The sequence below is a fragment of the Lampetra planeri genome, chromosome 13 (assembly GCF_965212315.1).
Source record: "Lampetra planeri chromosome 13, kcLamPlan1.2.h2, whole genome shotgun sequence".
Taxonomy (NCBI): Eukaryota; Metazoa; Chordata; class Hyperoartia; order Petromyzontiformes; family Petromyzontidae; genus Lampetra; species Lampetra planeri.
In genome coordinates, this window is record NC_136119.1 from 14,076,120 (window position 1) to 14,092,834 (window position 16,715).

Sequence of the window (16,715 nt, forward strand, 5' to 3'; positions counted from 1 at the left end):
ACCAAAATGTGCATATCAAACACAAAAGGTCTACACATATATAATCGCAATAAAAAGTAACGTGACATAAGGTGCATCGTGGCTAGGCAGTGATGTATTTTGAGTGCGCTGTTAACAGCTCCGAGAAGAACTCATCAATTCAGCTCTTCATCAACTCTATAGGGCAACGGAATGAGTAGCAGTGTATGTGCCCAAGTTTTTTCGTACGTAGCCAACTGTGCTGATCTGAGGTGCGAGGGAAGGACAACAAACGGAACACTGTGGGGGAAGGAAACGGTGATTGTCCTGTGGAGAGACCAGTCCCCAACCATGGTGATGTGGAGATTCCACCACTTGCTTCAGGACAGCCAGCATAGTGCTGGCAGCCAACACTCGTGAGTGGGGGGAGGGGCTGACACGGCAGTGCTGGCCAACACTGGTATCGGTGCCGGCACGGCTGGTTGGCAAGCACGGCGGCGCTGGGGTTTATTGCCGCGATGGCGTTGAGCCGATTGTGGGCACGGCGGTGGCTCCCGCGCGGCATTGGAAAACAACAGTCGCTCGACGGCCTGAAAACAAAATTGCATCGGGAGGAGATCCGGTTTCAGGGCAACGCACGTAGACACCACGGGGGAGCTCGTGGCGTGAGGCCAGCCAATGAGAGGGCTTTGTTGGTTTTTTATGTAAACATTACACGGGATATGAGAATAGCTTTTTCCCTTTTTCTGGCAACAAAACAGGTGTTAAGATGTAAAAACACCAAACTGAAACCTTTCACAAGGAATCATGTCTACATTAACCACAGTACCTGTGGTCAGAATGCAAAAAAAACACACTCTGATAACGTAAACATTGTCCTTGAAACTGATTGGTCCACACCAGAGACAGTTTTCTTTTGATCCTCGTCTCAAAACGGTGTTAGACCAGAGGACGCCAAAAGGCGTGACACGGGAGTTTACCCGAGGCAGGCTCGGGGCAATTCCAAGTGCCGCTCTGCATCACGCCGCCCGAAGCGTCCGCAGCTCGGAATGCGCTTTGCCCCCCACACTTCGGCTTCACGGCATCCTTCCTCCCCCGACCAAGTCACTCGGAGCGCACTACGCGGCCGCACACTGCCCACACCGGGCCAAAGATGTTGACACGAAAGGGAGTACAGTTAAGTCTAAGAAGGTTACCGCGAAAGGGGGTAACCGGAGCCAAAAGCATCCAAGGCATCGAGTTCTCTCACCAGAGCTGAGTCGTCCAAATCCCACGCCGCTGCGCACAGCGGACAAGTGCGGGGGGGCGGGGGGGCGGGGCCGCGGTGCGTTGCGCTGCCGAGGACCCACCTGGAATATGACGAGGAAGAGATTCTTCTGCTCGCTTTGAGCCATCTCCAGCTTCTCCTGCAGCCGCTCCACAGCCTCCTCCAGCGAGGAGGCGTCTTCCGGCCGGTCGTCCTCATCGTCGCTGTCGATCTGAAACGAGGTCCGAAGCGCAGCCATCATCCTGCACGGCTCGCCGCTGGACAAACCACAACCCGTACCACCTTCCGCCGCCAACAACGCGGTCCCAGCTGCGTGATTTCAGTGTCTCCCGCAGGAGGAGACGTGACTGTTTGGATGAGGATCGTGCGCGCACAGAGTAGAAATGTAATGGTAATTTGTATGGGTAGCGCGCCCCTCAGCGTCCGCTCCTCGCTCTCCAAGAGAAGACGACTCCGAGGCGCCAGGAGGAGGAGGAGCCGCAGACGAGGAGCGGGGAGCCAGCCTCTCGGCGAGGAGCCGGTGCCAACAACTGCCCAAAGCTTTGCGAGCAAATGCCTTCAGTCACCCCCCCCCCCTCACTTTTAATGTTTGTATTGAAGCCGCGACACAAGCACAACCAAGGTGATTGAAACTTGTGGACGAAAGCCGTGACCGCACTGGGTGATTCTCCCTCAGTAACCCCTCTCTTTTCAAGTGCAACTATCTATTCAGATGTTAAATGCTTTATTTTAGAGATGTGATATTTTAAAGATGAAACATTTTTTGTTCTAAAAGTATTCATGGCACAGAAAGCGGCAGAGAGCAGCGGCTCACCGAGATTCCAGACGCAACGACCGTGAGAGAGCCAAATCAGACCGGCTTAATGCCGGTGATGATGCTTGCGCTGTTTAACATATTTGACAAGACCGGGCAAAGGAATGATGAGAGCTCAAGCTGTACACTGAAGAGAGACTTTCCAGTCCAGCTGAGGATGTGTGTTTCAAGACAGCTAGAGCCCACCGAGCTGCCAGCGAATTGTCAGGCGACCTGCCCACCCATCACAAGCTCACCGAGTAGCTCTATCATCACACGTGGGAATATAGCAGCAGCCAACCAATCTAAACGCATGTTTGTTTCTTCATGTGGAGGACAACACAAAAGGACCCGGAGAAAAATCGACGTGGCCACCATGGGGTGAGAGAATACGCGGACTCCAAATAAATAACAGGTGTCGTCAGGGTTCGGGGTCAAACCCACTCCCTCCTGCGTACCAGGCGAGGGAGATCACATCTCACGGCTGCAAATGCGAATCTAATGCCACCACAGAGTTTGACATGTTGATTCTAACTGCTGCATCTTGGAATCTGTCACGTTAATTTCCTGGACTCTGACTCTTTGACCGATGTATTCGCGAGTTCATCCACCCTGCCGGCTGTGAACTCAAGGCACGCGCCACCACTCTCGATCCTCCCTCCGATGCCAACCTCGCTAAGGGCCCTCTCGTCTGTGCAGCACGCGCACGAATCACCCACAACTTGGAGTTGTTTTGAGAGCGTTCATATTATCTGAGAAATTCTATATTATGACCTCTTGAAACCTAAAACCCAATATTTGATTCCGATGGAAAATTAAAATCCCACTCCGCCGTGATTACTGTCAACCCTAGCTGTGTGAAAGAGTAGATGCCACTATTCAGAAGAGCGGCGTGTTCCCATTTTCTTCTGACCTCACCGAGACCAACTAGACGTGAACTTATTTCTCTCAATTCTCTCTCCGGTTCGACAAAGTCGCATTACGTAGCAACAAGGCGTCTCGCTCTTACCCAGCGACTGTGACGATGCCCTCCTGCGACACCTCCCCTACGTGTACGATGACACCAGAGGTACAGGTGCCTTGGTCATGCTGCGCGTGTGCGATAAGTTTGAAGCGTCGTGTTGGCAGGAACATGACGGGAAAACACGTGGAAGCGCCCGCGCGCACGCAAGGCTGGGATCACAACGATGACACGGAGAGGCGCACGGAGCGCGTGTGGACAACTACTGTGGATCACGACAAGCAGCATTCCAACGTTCGAATTGCTTTGGCATAAAAATGTAGAAAACGTTGAAAGGTGCACGCTTGAAATGACATGGAGACACAGAGAGAGGAACACGCGAATCAGAGAGAGCCGTGTTGAAGGCTCGCGAGGAGGGCTCGGGAAGTCCAAGTTACTGGAAGGGGAGCTGACCGCTAACGGAGACAAACAACGATGTGACAGAGCAGAGAAGGCGCCCGGGAGGACGTCCACCGTCGCGGAGATGGAGTGCTGACGAGATTAGCCAGTGTGCCCAAGCTAGCGGATCGTGCATCTTGGGACCGAGAGAAATGGAGACGCTTCGGGAGGTCTTGATCCAGCAGTGGAAAGAGCATGCCTGATGATAATCGAGTTTACATTGTGGTTGCTCTCCACTTGTGGAGCAAATCTGTTGCTTTACGCCGATGGGACTTTTCCCCGACATGAGACGCAAGCCCGGGTTGTACATCAATGCGAGGCGTTTGTGTGGCCGTGTCCCCATCTGGTTTGTTTCACACGCATGGCCCACACAAACCACACACTGCAATGTCAAGTCCACCTGAATGCAATTCAATGTTCAGCGAACAAAGGAATGAATTCCCTTCTCTGGGCATCAGCTGACACTTTGCTGATTGGCCATTGTATTAACAATATCAGTGGAGAGCTACCAATGAGCAGCAACAAAACCAACAACAAGACGACGCTTCCACGATGACACCACAGCTTACAGTGGTACTCTGGGCAGCGCGACCCTGGGCAGCGCCACTGTCTCCTCTCAGTCTCCTCTCGAACACGGACCAGGGCCGACACTTCTGCCGTCTGGAACGTCATCGCGAATTCTACCCACACGGACTTTTAAGAGGCACTCAAAGGCCCCGGCTCCTCTCTCACCTGGCTTTCTGGTGACCGCGTGCTTGGCTCCGTGCCTCGGTCATTTACTTCCCCGATACATTGCTTACGTTATAAACCGCAGCATTATTTTTACGATGAAAAGACCAGGTCCGAGATGAGATCCAACGAAGACGAGCTGTACCGTCACCGGCGCACGAGCTACGTAAACGATACCAGCGGTCAGTGCTGGGCTGTGTGCGTGCCTCTCAGGCACCTACCCGGTTAAGGTGGCGGTCGAGTTTATCGCGGGCCTCCTCCAGCTCGCGCTGCACCTTCTGCACGTGCTTGTTCATCTTCCGCACCGTCGAATGGATGATCTCCCAGACGTAGAGCCTGACGGGAAAGCGGAAACCACGGAGACAAGCGGGGCCATGGAGTTTGCGCCTCGCAGGCGAGGGTTTGGTAACTCGTGCAGATGTGTAAAACGCTCAAATCCGCTGGGCTGCGAGGAGGCCAGAGGATGGCGGCAGACCGAGAGGGTTCGTAACCGTTCTGCGCAGACCTCGGACTCTCGTGCCCCGATGTGTGCGATGGCTTTGATGAAACAAAATGGCAGGTGAGCGAAGACCATGGTTCTTGTGCACCGTACATAGCCAACCGTGCAAACCGGAGGTGCCTAGCGACAGGTTCTCTAAGCAATCGAAGATATCTTTCGGAGGGACACAACTGCCACCACGGCTGCTCTACGCAACGCCGTCACCACCACACTCTCGGTTTCCTGCCAACACAAAACACAAATCCGACACATTTCAGTGAAGGCCCTCCTACACAATCTTGAGACTGGATGAGGTTCTTCATGAATAAATGAGATATTTACAGACACTCCAGATGGCATCCCCACCACTCCCTCCAAACCAGGGCTGCTTCGACCAGCAGCTTGTGGTCTGTGCCCCGAGCTGCCGTAGGAGTGAGGCACGCAGGGCACGGCCGTACAGCACACGTGGGGTTAGTCACCATCCACGTGGGGACCTTCACTGTTGTACCTTTGCTTATGAGAGTTATCATAGGCAGTCTGGTACTCTTCAATATGTCGTTTAAAAAAAACTACTGTGTCTTGAATTTAGTAAAGCATTTCTGGATAAATATAACACGTCATTATTCTGGTTTATATGTGGGTCAAGTACCAGGATAAACCTAAAATACCAACACTTCTGAAAATGTCTCCGATATGATTTGTAGACCTTAAAAAAAAATAACATGACTCTAAAAGGATATTTACCAGGTTTATAAAAGAAAAAGCATCTACTGACTATTTACTTCTGCATAACCTTTATAGATGCGTTGTTTTAGGAATTAGTTATTACGATATAGAAAGTCACAGTGCATCGCAACATGACGTGACATTGGACAATTATACAAAGAAATATCCAATGTTGTAGTACAACTGTTCTCTCCACAACCCAAACCACAGGGTAGGTCACGCACAAGAGCACAACTAAATACAACACCACCACTTCATTTTGAGCCGACATCCTGAGTGTAATATTTCACATGTTGTTTTGGGTCACAGACATATTTTGCAGCTGAAGGGAATTTATCACAAACTGGAGTCAATTCGAGCTTGTTTATCAAACCTCTTGCTCACTTTCCCCTTCTATGGATGTCCCACAGTTGTAGGGGAAGGGCTATACAGTGTAATGGAAGGCAGGATGGCTACACTGTACTAATTATCCCTAATGAGGGTGAAATCCCCGTATTTTCCACGTCGCTTTATCACCGCAAAATGTAAAAGAGCCCGGCCACGTGCCCTTAGGGCTGCTATTGAGATTCAGGCTGATGTACACAACCACACCAACGGAGGGAATTCGAGTGTTTGAATACTACCCACGATGCCTTGCAACTGTAGTAAAATGTGAGCGCGTATTAATTGCTAGGATGAGTCAGCCTTCACAGAGCGCGGGGTTACAGCGGAGCGAGAGGAAGCGAGCCGTAACGAGGAGGACGCCATCGTGCCCTATGACCTCTGCTCTGACACTGTTCCGTAGGTTAATTTGCGATCTCGTGCTACCAGTGCAGTTGCTGCATTGTGGATAAATAAATCAACGATTTCCAAACTAATACATTTTATAAAACACAATTCCTACTCCACGATAATTAAAGTATCCTCTAATTAGTCCCTTTTACTAACCCGATGGCTGAGAGGCATCAAATTCTTTGTGCCGCTATATAATTTTTCAACTCACAATATCAAATGTCATGATATGTCGATTACTGCGATAACAGTTTCCCACAACTGTGTAATCGTATTTCATATTTTAATTGGATTGCTTGTTGTGCATTGCTGTGCTTCCAGTGCAAACAAAGAGCAGTCCCCTTAAAGGTTCTTCAAATCTCGTAGTTCCCTCAACATTCGGCTACCTGGATGTGCATCATGTCTGCAGGCGTGTGGCCTGCAATGCTCATAATGAACATGCTGCCAGACACTCACAAAATATTCTAATATCCTTATGAATTATATTACCTCGTTAAAAATTAATAGGTGATAAACCCACAATTTTGCCTAATACGCTAAAAAAACAAATTAATGTTTAATAGCAATATAATTTAAACTTTAACAACCGAGTTTATTCTTTTAGAAATATTTTTTAAGAAAAATATTTCAGACTCCTAAAATGAATAACGAGAATCACGCTTTGCCGCTAAACGGACGGCACAATCATCGTGGTTCTCATTTCGTGCGATGAGCCACAGCTTCGACGTATCGTGGCGACCCTGCATCTAATGTGTAAGAGAGCACGACGGGATGGCTGGGAGGAGACACGCGGAGGGACAGTTGGCGGGTCCAAGCAGGGTGTGATGGGGACGATTGCCCCCCCCCCGCCGCCCCACCGAGACCCTGAAAATTGGTATTTTATTGATATTCACCAGAAAAAACTCTAGGCCCGATTTAAAATTAGCACAATTGGCTATGTAGAGTGCGAAAGAAGTTCAACATAGATGCAAACAAACTAATGTCGGTTTGCTTGATCATTGTCGGCCCGATTTAAGAGAGCTTTATAAAATGTTGGGCCCATCGCCCTCTTTGTGAAGTGTCTCGCTCCGCCTCCGCGGAGGGAGAGGAGAGGACTTGGCTCCACGGCAGCGGCGCCCCTCCATGCCGCCCACCGGGCGCCGGACTCGGTGAGCCGGGCCTCTGTGGGGAGGCAGCGATGCGACGCTGGATGGGGCCCCGCAAGGGAGCAGAAGAACGAGTCTTTCACAAGGGTTTCTGTGGTGATGCCAAGCAACCTGCAAGAATTTAAGAGTTGCTCGAGGATTGGAGTGTAATGGGGCAGCTATTGACGGGGGGGAAGGGGGGGCACGTTGAACCCGAGCGGGCTCGACCTACGACCTACGACCCTGCGGGCAACGCGTGCTATCAGTTCCTTAAAACACGCATGTGTGAGCGCAGCAGTGTGTGTGTGTGCAGCAGTGGGTGTGTGTGCAGCAGTGGGTGTGTGGGCAGCAGTGGGTGTGTGGGCAGCAGCAGAGGCATCGCACCTGGTGAACTCCTGCGCCATGTCGGCCGAGAACACCCAGTTGGCGACGGCGGCACAATCGACGATGCGCATGCGAATCATCTTGTCCACCAGCACCGACATCATCTGCCAACCACAGCACAGGCCTCAGCGTTTGGGCAAAGCGCCACGAGCTCGCTGACCAAAGCGTTTCACTGGAGGGAACACGAGGGCTTGCCGAGGGTTATCTTACAAGATGCAGATATAAAGTAAGGTCTCAGAGTGGGCGGCCTCAGAATACGCGGACCCGTTCATATGCGACGGACCCCGATTTATACTTACACTTGTGACTCATATTTTCACTACACGCCCGCGCAAGAAACGAGTCCACCCAGCTCGCACCTTTCATATTTATCATACACAGATGATTCGTGAATCATTTACTGTACTGTACTTTATTAAGCACGAGAATTTCGGCGGCCTACGGCCACTTTGATCCAGCTGAGCGCCTCGCCCGTCGCCCCACTGATGCCCTCTTCTTCCCCCCCCCCATGTGTGCAGATACTCCTGACTATTGCAATAGGGGGAGTTATTTATTTTTTGGGGGGGGGGGGTGGGGAGGTCAACAATTGTTGTAAAGTTGTTGGATCAACTTTTTAACCCCACATCTGGGGGGGGGGGGTCCACTTTCTATAACTTTTTGATTCAGGCCTTCTGAAAGGCTCTGATAATTGAGTTGACGGACAAACGGAACGCCGGGCTTTTATAATAGATGTACATGAACATACATTTTATTAGACTCTTACATTTTATCTACACTCGTATAGGCGAACCCCAACTTACGCGGGGGTACACGGAACTGAGCCCCCACCGCGTACCGAGACCTTACTGTACTGGCGAGGACCTGCAGGTCAGAGAAACAACATCACGGCCACGGTGGAGACTCGCTGTGCAGGTGCTCGTGCAATGCACGGGACAAGCAGCAGGTGACTGCGTGCCCATGTGCAGTCATGGACACAAACGTGGGCAGCAAAGGAGGCAGGTGTGTGCATCCGGCCGACAGAGGAGCACGCAGGCTTCAAACATATTGTATTATACCCAGCGGTCTGCGATATGGCTGACAACAGCAAGTGCATCATACCCCGGAGAATATAACAATGCAGACCACAGGATCTGCAGATGTACTGCTCAGCTGTTCACTCCAAAGAGTCTGGACAGGACAAAGGCGAATGAACCGCTCGTGTCTATGAGACAAGGTCACGTGCGTGCCTCTCCCTGGACGTGACAGATCGCTGCACCCACACAAACCGCCCACCCCAGCTGGGGAGGAGGTGACACGGCCCTCCACCTGCATTACCTGTGGATGGTTCCTCCACACATCATACATGGACTTCAGAATGTGGACTTTCCCTTCATCCGTGTCGGCGAGAAGCTTGAAAATTTCGTGAAACCTAGGGGAAGATCAAAAGAGAGAACACTAAAGTGACTTATCTGTAATTCATGCGCACGACAAAACGGCTCTCGAAAACCATCGGAATACGGGAGCAAGAATTCTAAATAATCTCATCTATGATTTGCAGGCGTTGGCTGTGCAGAGCAAGGGCGAGCAATGGGGTACAACAGCCCAACTGCTCCAATGCAGAACTCAAAAATAACTGTCCTCGTTTGGCCAAGTCTCACGTCGAATTCATTTGTTTAACCAGGTGAGAACTCAAGAGACCAGGACAAGTTTCACTTGTGAGAGTCACCTGGGCAAACGCGGTCAACGCGGGCAACACTGTCAACGCGGGAGCGAAACCACAGCGTGTTACTGCTGCCACGTAGAGCACAGGTGGTATCGCCAGAGCTGGGCCGATGTGCTCACCATAAATGATTCACGTTCGGTCAAATGAGACCGAAGACCGTTGGGGACAACCGAGTGCCGGCCAAAAATGTCGAATGAAATGACACGGGCCACTTACTTGGCAAGTGCGCTGAAGGAATGACTGAACGACTTGGACGCCAGGGACAAGAGGCTCTGCACGAACAGCTCCGTCTTGAGGGGGTTGAAGGAGCCCTCTTCGTCTGCGAGCGACGACAGCCACGGCCGTCAAGCGCGGACACACCAAACGCAAGCGACACCAACGCGCCTGGGTTTCCCCGAGCCTCGCATGACGCGACACTCACCGTGCAAATACCCGCTTATTGCTTCAGCAGCGTGGCACGCACCGGGTTCTGTGCGTAGATTGATTTGCTCAGAGAATGTCAACGTCGCCCCCAGCTCACACGAGCACTGGGGTCGTCACTCATCTCTGTTGGCAGCGGTAGAAATTCCACATTGCCATGGCAGGAGCCAGTCTCTCTGCAGACCGCATATAACGTGACACTCTATTAACTTAATCGACAAGGCTGATAAAGATTGATTAAAATAAAAGTTTACGTTGATGTATAGAGTAGTGCAAGTAAGTTTCAATTATTAATTGGCAAATCCAATATGCGAGTGTACCTTTTGGTTAGCTAAACTGACATAACAGAAAACAAGATACAGAATATGAATGAGACGATAAGAGACAAACATGAATGGATTTATCAACAGAACCAGGATCCCAAATTGGGGGAGGACCTCCCACCAGGACTTTAGTTTTCCAATTCTTAGTTGAGCACTCGCATCGCAGCTCTGCCCAGCCACAATAATGTGGACCGGATCCACGGCAAGACGCACGACCGTCTTGCCCTGCGAGTTGGAGAGAAGCGCTCAGCAGCACTGGCGTGGTGTGCAGTGAAAGGGTGAGCGGACGGTGAACAGAGCAGCAGCAGCAGCAGCTCACCATCCTCCTCCTGGTTGGGGTTGGGCACATCCTTGAGGATGTTCAGGATCTCATCGTGGGACTTCTTGCTCTTGAAGGCCTCCACCAGGACGCCAGCCATCTGGAACTCGGGCAGGGAGCCTACGTCACGTGCGAACAGCCACCATCACCAGCGGCGGCGGCAGCTCGTCACGCAACCCGCCGTGATCCCAACACTCGGCCTAGGCCCCCCCAAACCCTCGACACCTGGTGACCCCCACAGCTCCAGTGCAGCGGAGAGGTCACAAGAGAGACGGGGACTAACATAACCAACCCTTTCGTTTCTCAAGCAGGATGTAAAGCGGTGCTTACAATGTATAAATGTCACAGCAGGTGGATATCAGACATCGACCATTCATAAGTCTCCTTCCTCACAAAAGCAATAGGGTGACGTTCAAATCTTTGGTGGCCCTGAACCAGGGGTGGGAATTCCACATTCTCTTGTCACAAAGTGGTGGTTATTTTAGCAAGCCCAGAGGAGTGATAAACTGAACTTATCCCCCCAGTTGAGAATTGAATTCTCAACCTTCTGAATGCGCGTCTAGAGGCCTACCTAAACATACACGTATCCCTACAATGGCCTTCTACAGGGCAAGTGGAACTAAGTATAAAAGTCAAGGAACTTACTATTGGACTCATCCGCATACTTGTAGATGCACCCGGGGTTGGCAGGCAGCAGAGCGGCAAAGCTCTCGGGAGTATTGTCCACAATGCGCTGGAAGTAGGAAAGCCTGGCACAGGAGACAGGACGAGCAGCCTCAACACCGCTGTGCCCAACTCACGGAGTGGGGGGGGGGGGGTGCCACGCACTCAAACAGCGTACGGTCGCGGCATTTACAGGCAACCGTTTACAGGCAACCGTTTACATGGAAACCGTTTACAGGCAACCGTTTACAGGCAACCGTTTACAGGCAACCGTTTACATGGAAACCGTTTACATGGAAACCGTTTACAGGCAACCGTTTACAGGCAACCGTTTACAGGCAACCGTTTACATGGAAACCGTTTACAGGCAACCGTTTACAGGCAACCGTTTACAGGCAACCGTTTACAGGCAACCGTTTACATGGAAACCGTTTACATGGAAACCGTTTACAGGCAACCGTTTACAGGCAACCGTTTACAGGCAACCGTTTACAGGCAACCGTTTACATGGAAACCGTTTACATGGAAACCGTTTACAGGCAACCGTTTACATGGAAACCGTTTACATGGAAACCGTTTACAGGCAACCGTTTACAGGCAACCGTTTACATGGAAACCGTTTACAGGCAACCGTTTACAGGCAACCGTTTACATGGAAACCGTTTACATGGAAACCGTTTACAGGCAACCGTTTACATGGAAACCGTTTACAGGCAACCGTTTACAGGCAACCGTTTACAGGCAACCGTTTACATGGAAACCGTTTACATGGAAACCGTTTACAGGCAACCGTTTACAGGCAACCGTTTACATGGAAACCGTTTACAGGCAACCGTTTACATGGAAACCGTTTACATGGAAACCGTTTACATGGAAACCGTTTACAGGCAACCGTTTACAGGCAACCGTTTACATGGAAACCGTTTACAGGGGAACCGTTGTCACCGAGCGCACCGGGCACCTCGGCGTCTCTCCTCGTGGTAAAACTCCACGAATGGGGGTTGCGGAGTGCGGCCGCAACATGGACAAGACGGCAATCACAGCTGGATACTGAATGTGGACGCAACGATCGGTCATTCAGGCTTTAGGTTTGTATTCTCGCGCAAGTAAAACCCATTGGGGGAATAAAAGCTCATTTTCGATGGGGACCTGGTTACACCATAGAAACCTGGTTACTACAGCAAAACAAACGTCAACAAAACCATGCAAAAGCTCTCGTGCATGGTCAAGTTCAGAATCGCAAGGTCGTGCATCAACACGGTACAGCTAGCACAAAATATACAACACGATGTACAAAATAACATGTGTGTAGCGACATCGCCGGATACCACAATGGTGTGGGTGCAGTACCGGTCCTAGAGGGACACCGTGTGCGCTGGATAATAACTAGTGTAGTTACTAGTGTAGGTAGCCTGGTGGTCACCACCTGGTTAACTACACTAGTTACATGGTGACTAGTGTAGTTACTAGTGTAGTTAGCCGGGTTGCCACCACCTTAGATTGTTATTCCGTTAAGGGGAAGTTAACCCCATGTGTTCGGACCGAATACATGTATTGCCTCCAAAGTCTACGTCTGCGACTCAGTTGAACCCATTACATAGGCAGAACGTGAAGTATGAAAGTCCCTGGGTTAGCGAGGAAGCTCCCCAGAAAGGCAGCGGGGCCGAGGGAGGCTCGCTGGCTGCATGGCGGCCGCGTGTCCGAGCACGCGGTCGAGGCAGCGCCACGTGCTGCGAGAGCCTCGGTGGGACCAGGGTATCGCGTTCTGCGTCGTGTCGCGTAACGTGCTCGCACTTGTGTTGCGAGAGACGCAGTGAGCGGTATAGTATAACGCGCCAGTCCTTGAGCTGCAAGTTGCCCTGTGTGTGGTATCGCGTGGCGTGTTTACAGGTCGAGCTGTTCGTGGTATCGAATGCTTCCACGCACGAGGTATTGCGTCACGCGTCGGGAGTTTGTACTTTGCGTTGCATTTCGTGTTGCACCCAGACTCACGTGGCACCTGGTGTGGCGCTCCGTACCGGGTGCGCTATTGCACAGCAAATGCGGTCCTTTGCCCAGCGTATCTTTAGGAATACGAGGGTGTGCACCACAATCATCCGGTGCGATGCGCGCCCTGGGCAGGGACACGGCGTGGTGCTGTGTACGAGCTCTGGGATCCACCGTGGCTCTGTGTGGACGGCGTGGACGAGCATGCCAACAATCCCGTGTTGTCAGAGTAACGAGGTCGGGGGGACGCAGGGACCCTCCCCCCCATCCCACGCCACGCACCAGGAAGTGGCCTCCTCGACGCACGGGTCTCCACGCTGCGTGCGCTCAAAAGGGTGCCCGGGAGTCACCCTACCCTTCCCTCTCGGCCCACCCTGAGCGGTTACGTTTTCTACAGTACATCGTCACACGGCACGTTGTGGAGAGGATATGCACATGTGACTACAGTACTGTGCATGCTTGATAACCAAGAGGCATCATCCTGGCAAAGAACAGCCCTGCAAGACAACTCATTACACAGCTGTCTTTGTAAGGTTGGCCTACGATTTGCTGTTAGACACCAACGTGTGTTTTTAAGCACAATGACAAGACCGTTAAGACGATTTCTCTTCAGCCCAAGCGCCGTCAAGTCACCTTACCTGAGACACTTTTCGAGAACTTCCCGGACAAACTTGGGCTTCGGTCCTCCCTGGTCGAGAGTCAGGCAATCGGCCCTGTGAAGGAACAGCGTCGCCTCGAGATTAGATGCAGACCGGCAGGAGCAGCAGCACCCAGGACAGGCGGTCTCTGGTTTATGACGATCCACATTTATTTGAACACCACCATGAATCGACTCATGACACAGAAACTTGATTCACCATGCATCTGCATCTTCCGAAACATTTGAACAGAGTCGGTCTGGTTTCCGATGGCGTAGAGTTTTTGTTATTAGAGTGTTTTTTGTGGATGTTCACCGATTAAATCCCGTTAAATACAGCTGATAATATAAAAGGTAAACACATCGGAAAGTGATGTTTCTACTCTCTATGGGGAAGACAGGGTTCGATTTAGGACCATCCAATTCAAGACGACAGAGTTTCCAGGAACGCGTTGTAACGTCGTAAAAGCGTAGACCACGTGTAGTTACATTCACAGTCGGTTGTGACGTAGATGAACCGTTGGTGCTGAATTAACTTGGAGCTGCCCCAAAGTTGTGGTATCACCGAGCTTCATCTCTTGGAATCTCCATTCTGACATTTCTGTCCTCATTTAATCTGATAACATAATCGCTTTAAATAAGTTTGTTTTTAAAATCTGTAATTGCACAATGCTTCGATGTTGCCTGCCGGCCAAGTCGCCCCCTTGTAAAGGAGCTTCTTAGCTCAGTCGGCTTCACTCGGTGGGATTTACACTCCTGGTTCTTATGCTTCTGAATGACGACTCAACACGTCCCCTCAACGCACGCACGTCACTCGACTGGGAATGCACACGGCAGCAAACCATGGCCCCCCTCCTCGCGGCAGGCCGCAGCCTGCTCGCGGCAGGCCGAAGTCTGAGTCGACGTGTTCAAGAAACACGTCGACTCATGTGTCGGATTACAATTATGATCGTGCTGTTTGTTGTGGGACTCTTGGCGTCTGTGTTTACAAAAAAAATCAAGTGCAGCCATCAGCCTCCGTCACAAGAGATGTGGTTTACAAGTAGAAAGCCGAAAATGCCATGTGACTTGTGGATTGAGTACAGAATAACCAAAGACACATTTGCCCCATGTAGCCTTAATAGACTGGTGGGGCGAGTGCTGTTAGGGAGTATCACACCTATGAAGGCCGGCACGGCACTCAAGTGGGTCGCCAGCACCACACCATGCTAAACTCACGCACACTGTCGCTAAACATTCCCCACATGCTAAACATAGCACAGTAGTCACACAGCTTACCAGTCTTCCCAGCTCCAACGGAATTGAAAATTGCTCAGGTGGTGAGAGAACCAGTTGATGAATCTATTAAGAGCCAGTCGCAGCAAGTCGCACAACAGAGAAGCAACATTATGCAGGTTAATGACGACGTTGTCAAACACAGGTACCACGTTTCAAAATTAAATGGTTCATCAACAAACAAAAAAAACTCACATTTTTAAAAGAACATGTTTTTTTGTGGTTTTAACAAGCCAGGCATTACCTCCAGAGCACAAATATGAAGGTTGTTACGTTTAAAAAGACAATGGCACCAACTGTGGGTTTTATATTTCATATTCTACGCTAGCAGAGGCAAGCGAAGAGCCATCGTCATCAAGAGTTGGGATGTACGGGCAAGGTTCCAAAATCAGAAGCATGTCTCAAGCAATGTTTAAGTGAAAGCCACCTTACACCCGTGTGTGCAGAAATGTTCTTTGTTCTACAACAAATTCATATTAATTATTTACGTCAAACGCCATTCGTGGGCAATACTGAGACAGCTCATTAGCGGTGTGTTGTGTTTTCCGAAAACATCAGTTGGATGTTGGAAATATCCCCAAGGGAAAAGAAACGAAAGAAGAAGTGAGAGCCGTAGCGGGAGTTCATAATATTCTGGTGCGGACGGCGAGGTTCAGATGGGTTGGGCACGAGTGGAGAAGAGACAAAGACGAAATTCATGCCACGAGAGCGGCCATGGAGATGTCACCAAGTAGGGCAGGAGCAGTCGAGGCAGAGGGGCGAGACGGCAGGATGCGGAGGAGAATGAACATGCGAGCAGCTGACCCAACACGACAATAGGGCTTCTTGGCCGTAGATGCATCGCTTAAGTTCCGGTGACGGTCACCTGTCGATGCAGGTGGTGTTCATGTTCTCCAGCCGCATGTAGAGCATCTCTGCTGTTTGTGCCAGCTGAGCGGGTGGACGCAGAGTCAAGGGAACAAGCCTCCATGAAGATTCATCTGCAGTGTCATCAGCCTCTGTCTGAGCAGCACCGGGACTCACTCACCCTTCCTCCGCATGCCTGACACAGCGGCATCCGACGTGTTACGCGTCAGGCCTCTTAGCACATTCCAGCACCGTCTCGACCGCAGCAATGTTACATTTTTGTTTAAAATAATCACTTTGTTTCATGTCTGTAGGAGCTGGAAATTTCCCCACAAAGCACATCTGCTTCATGGGACTCTTCAGCTTCACTGACCATGCGGTCAGCTGCCCCTGCCACCCTCTAACTTCCCAACGCACCCACGCAGAAAGGCACCGCGCCCACGCAGGGCGGCACCACGGCACTCTTTGTCGAGGCATCGCCGCGAGAGATGTGCCGCTTGTGGTGACGGTCATCATACTACGAATCGGGCCGAGCTGAAAGCGTGCGGCGACCGCACGCCACAAAATGGACTACGCTCGCGAATGATGTCGGGGGATTTTTCACGTGCACTGTGAAACAGACAGCACGTACCACCTTTTAGGGTGGGCCGTAGATCGCTTGAGATTACGGGAAATAACGCAATGAAATGGACAGAAACCAGATGCCCCTAAACACAAGCGTGACTGCCACACCAGCTGCTGTTGTCTGCTTTACGAGGGTTAACAGATTTGCCAGATTGCCTTCACGACCTGAGGCTCATCCATGGAAGTGAATCCAGTCATAGAGATCGAACGGATGATGCCAGGCAATCACATTGTTGAGGCATTGCTACCTGTAATAGTTAATAGAAACAAAAACAGCTTGGGGGTATTTTT

The 16,715-nt window shown here is 51.0% G+C and overlaps 1 protein-coding gene across 1 annotated transcript in view; it reads right to left on the reverse strand.

Moving 5' to 3' along the window:
- The window catches only part of NCBP1 (nuclear cap binding protein subunit 1), a 37,790-nt gene that overhangs the window by 8,270 nt on the left and 12,805 nt on the right, over window positions 1–16,715 (reverse strand). Inside the window, exons 12-21 of the mRNA XM_078600263.1 lie at window positions 15,820–15,884; window positions 14,958–15,020; window positions 13,681–13,755; window positions 11,039–11,142; window positions 10,394–10,513; window positions 9,548–9,650; window positions 8,944–9,037; window positions 7,630–7,733; window positions 4,368–4,482; window positions 1,308–1,436 (exon numbers count right to left, since the gene is read on the reverse strand). Coding sequence (XP_078456389.1) covers window positions 1,308–1,436; window positions 4,368–4,482; window positions 7,630–7,733; window positions 8,944–9,037; window positions 9,548–9,650; window positions 10,394–10,513; window positions 11,039–11,142; window positions 13,681–13,755; window positions 14,958–15,020; window positions 15,820–15,884 — 972 coding nt within the window. The remainder of the gene's footprint in view (window positions 1–1,307; window positions 1,437–4,367; window positions 4,483–7,629; window positions 7,734–8,943; window positions 9,038–9,547; window positions 9,651–10,393; window positions 10,514–11,038; window positions 11,143–13,680; window positions 13,756–14,957; window positions 15,021–15,819; window positions 15,885–16,715) is intronic.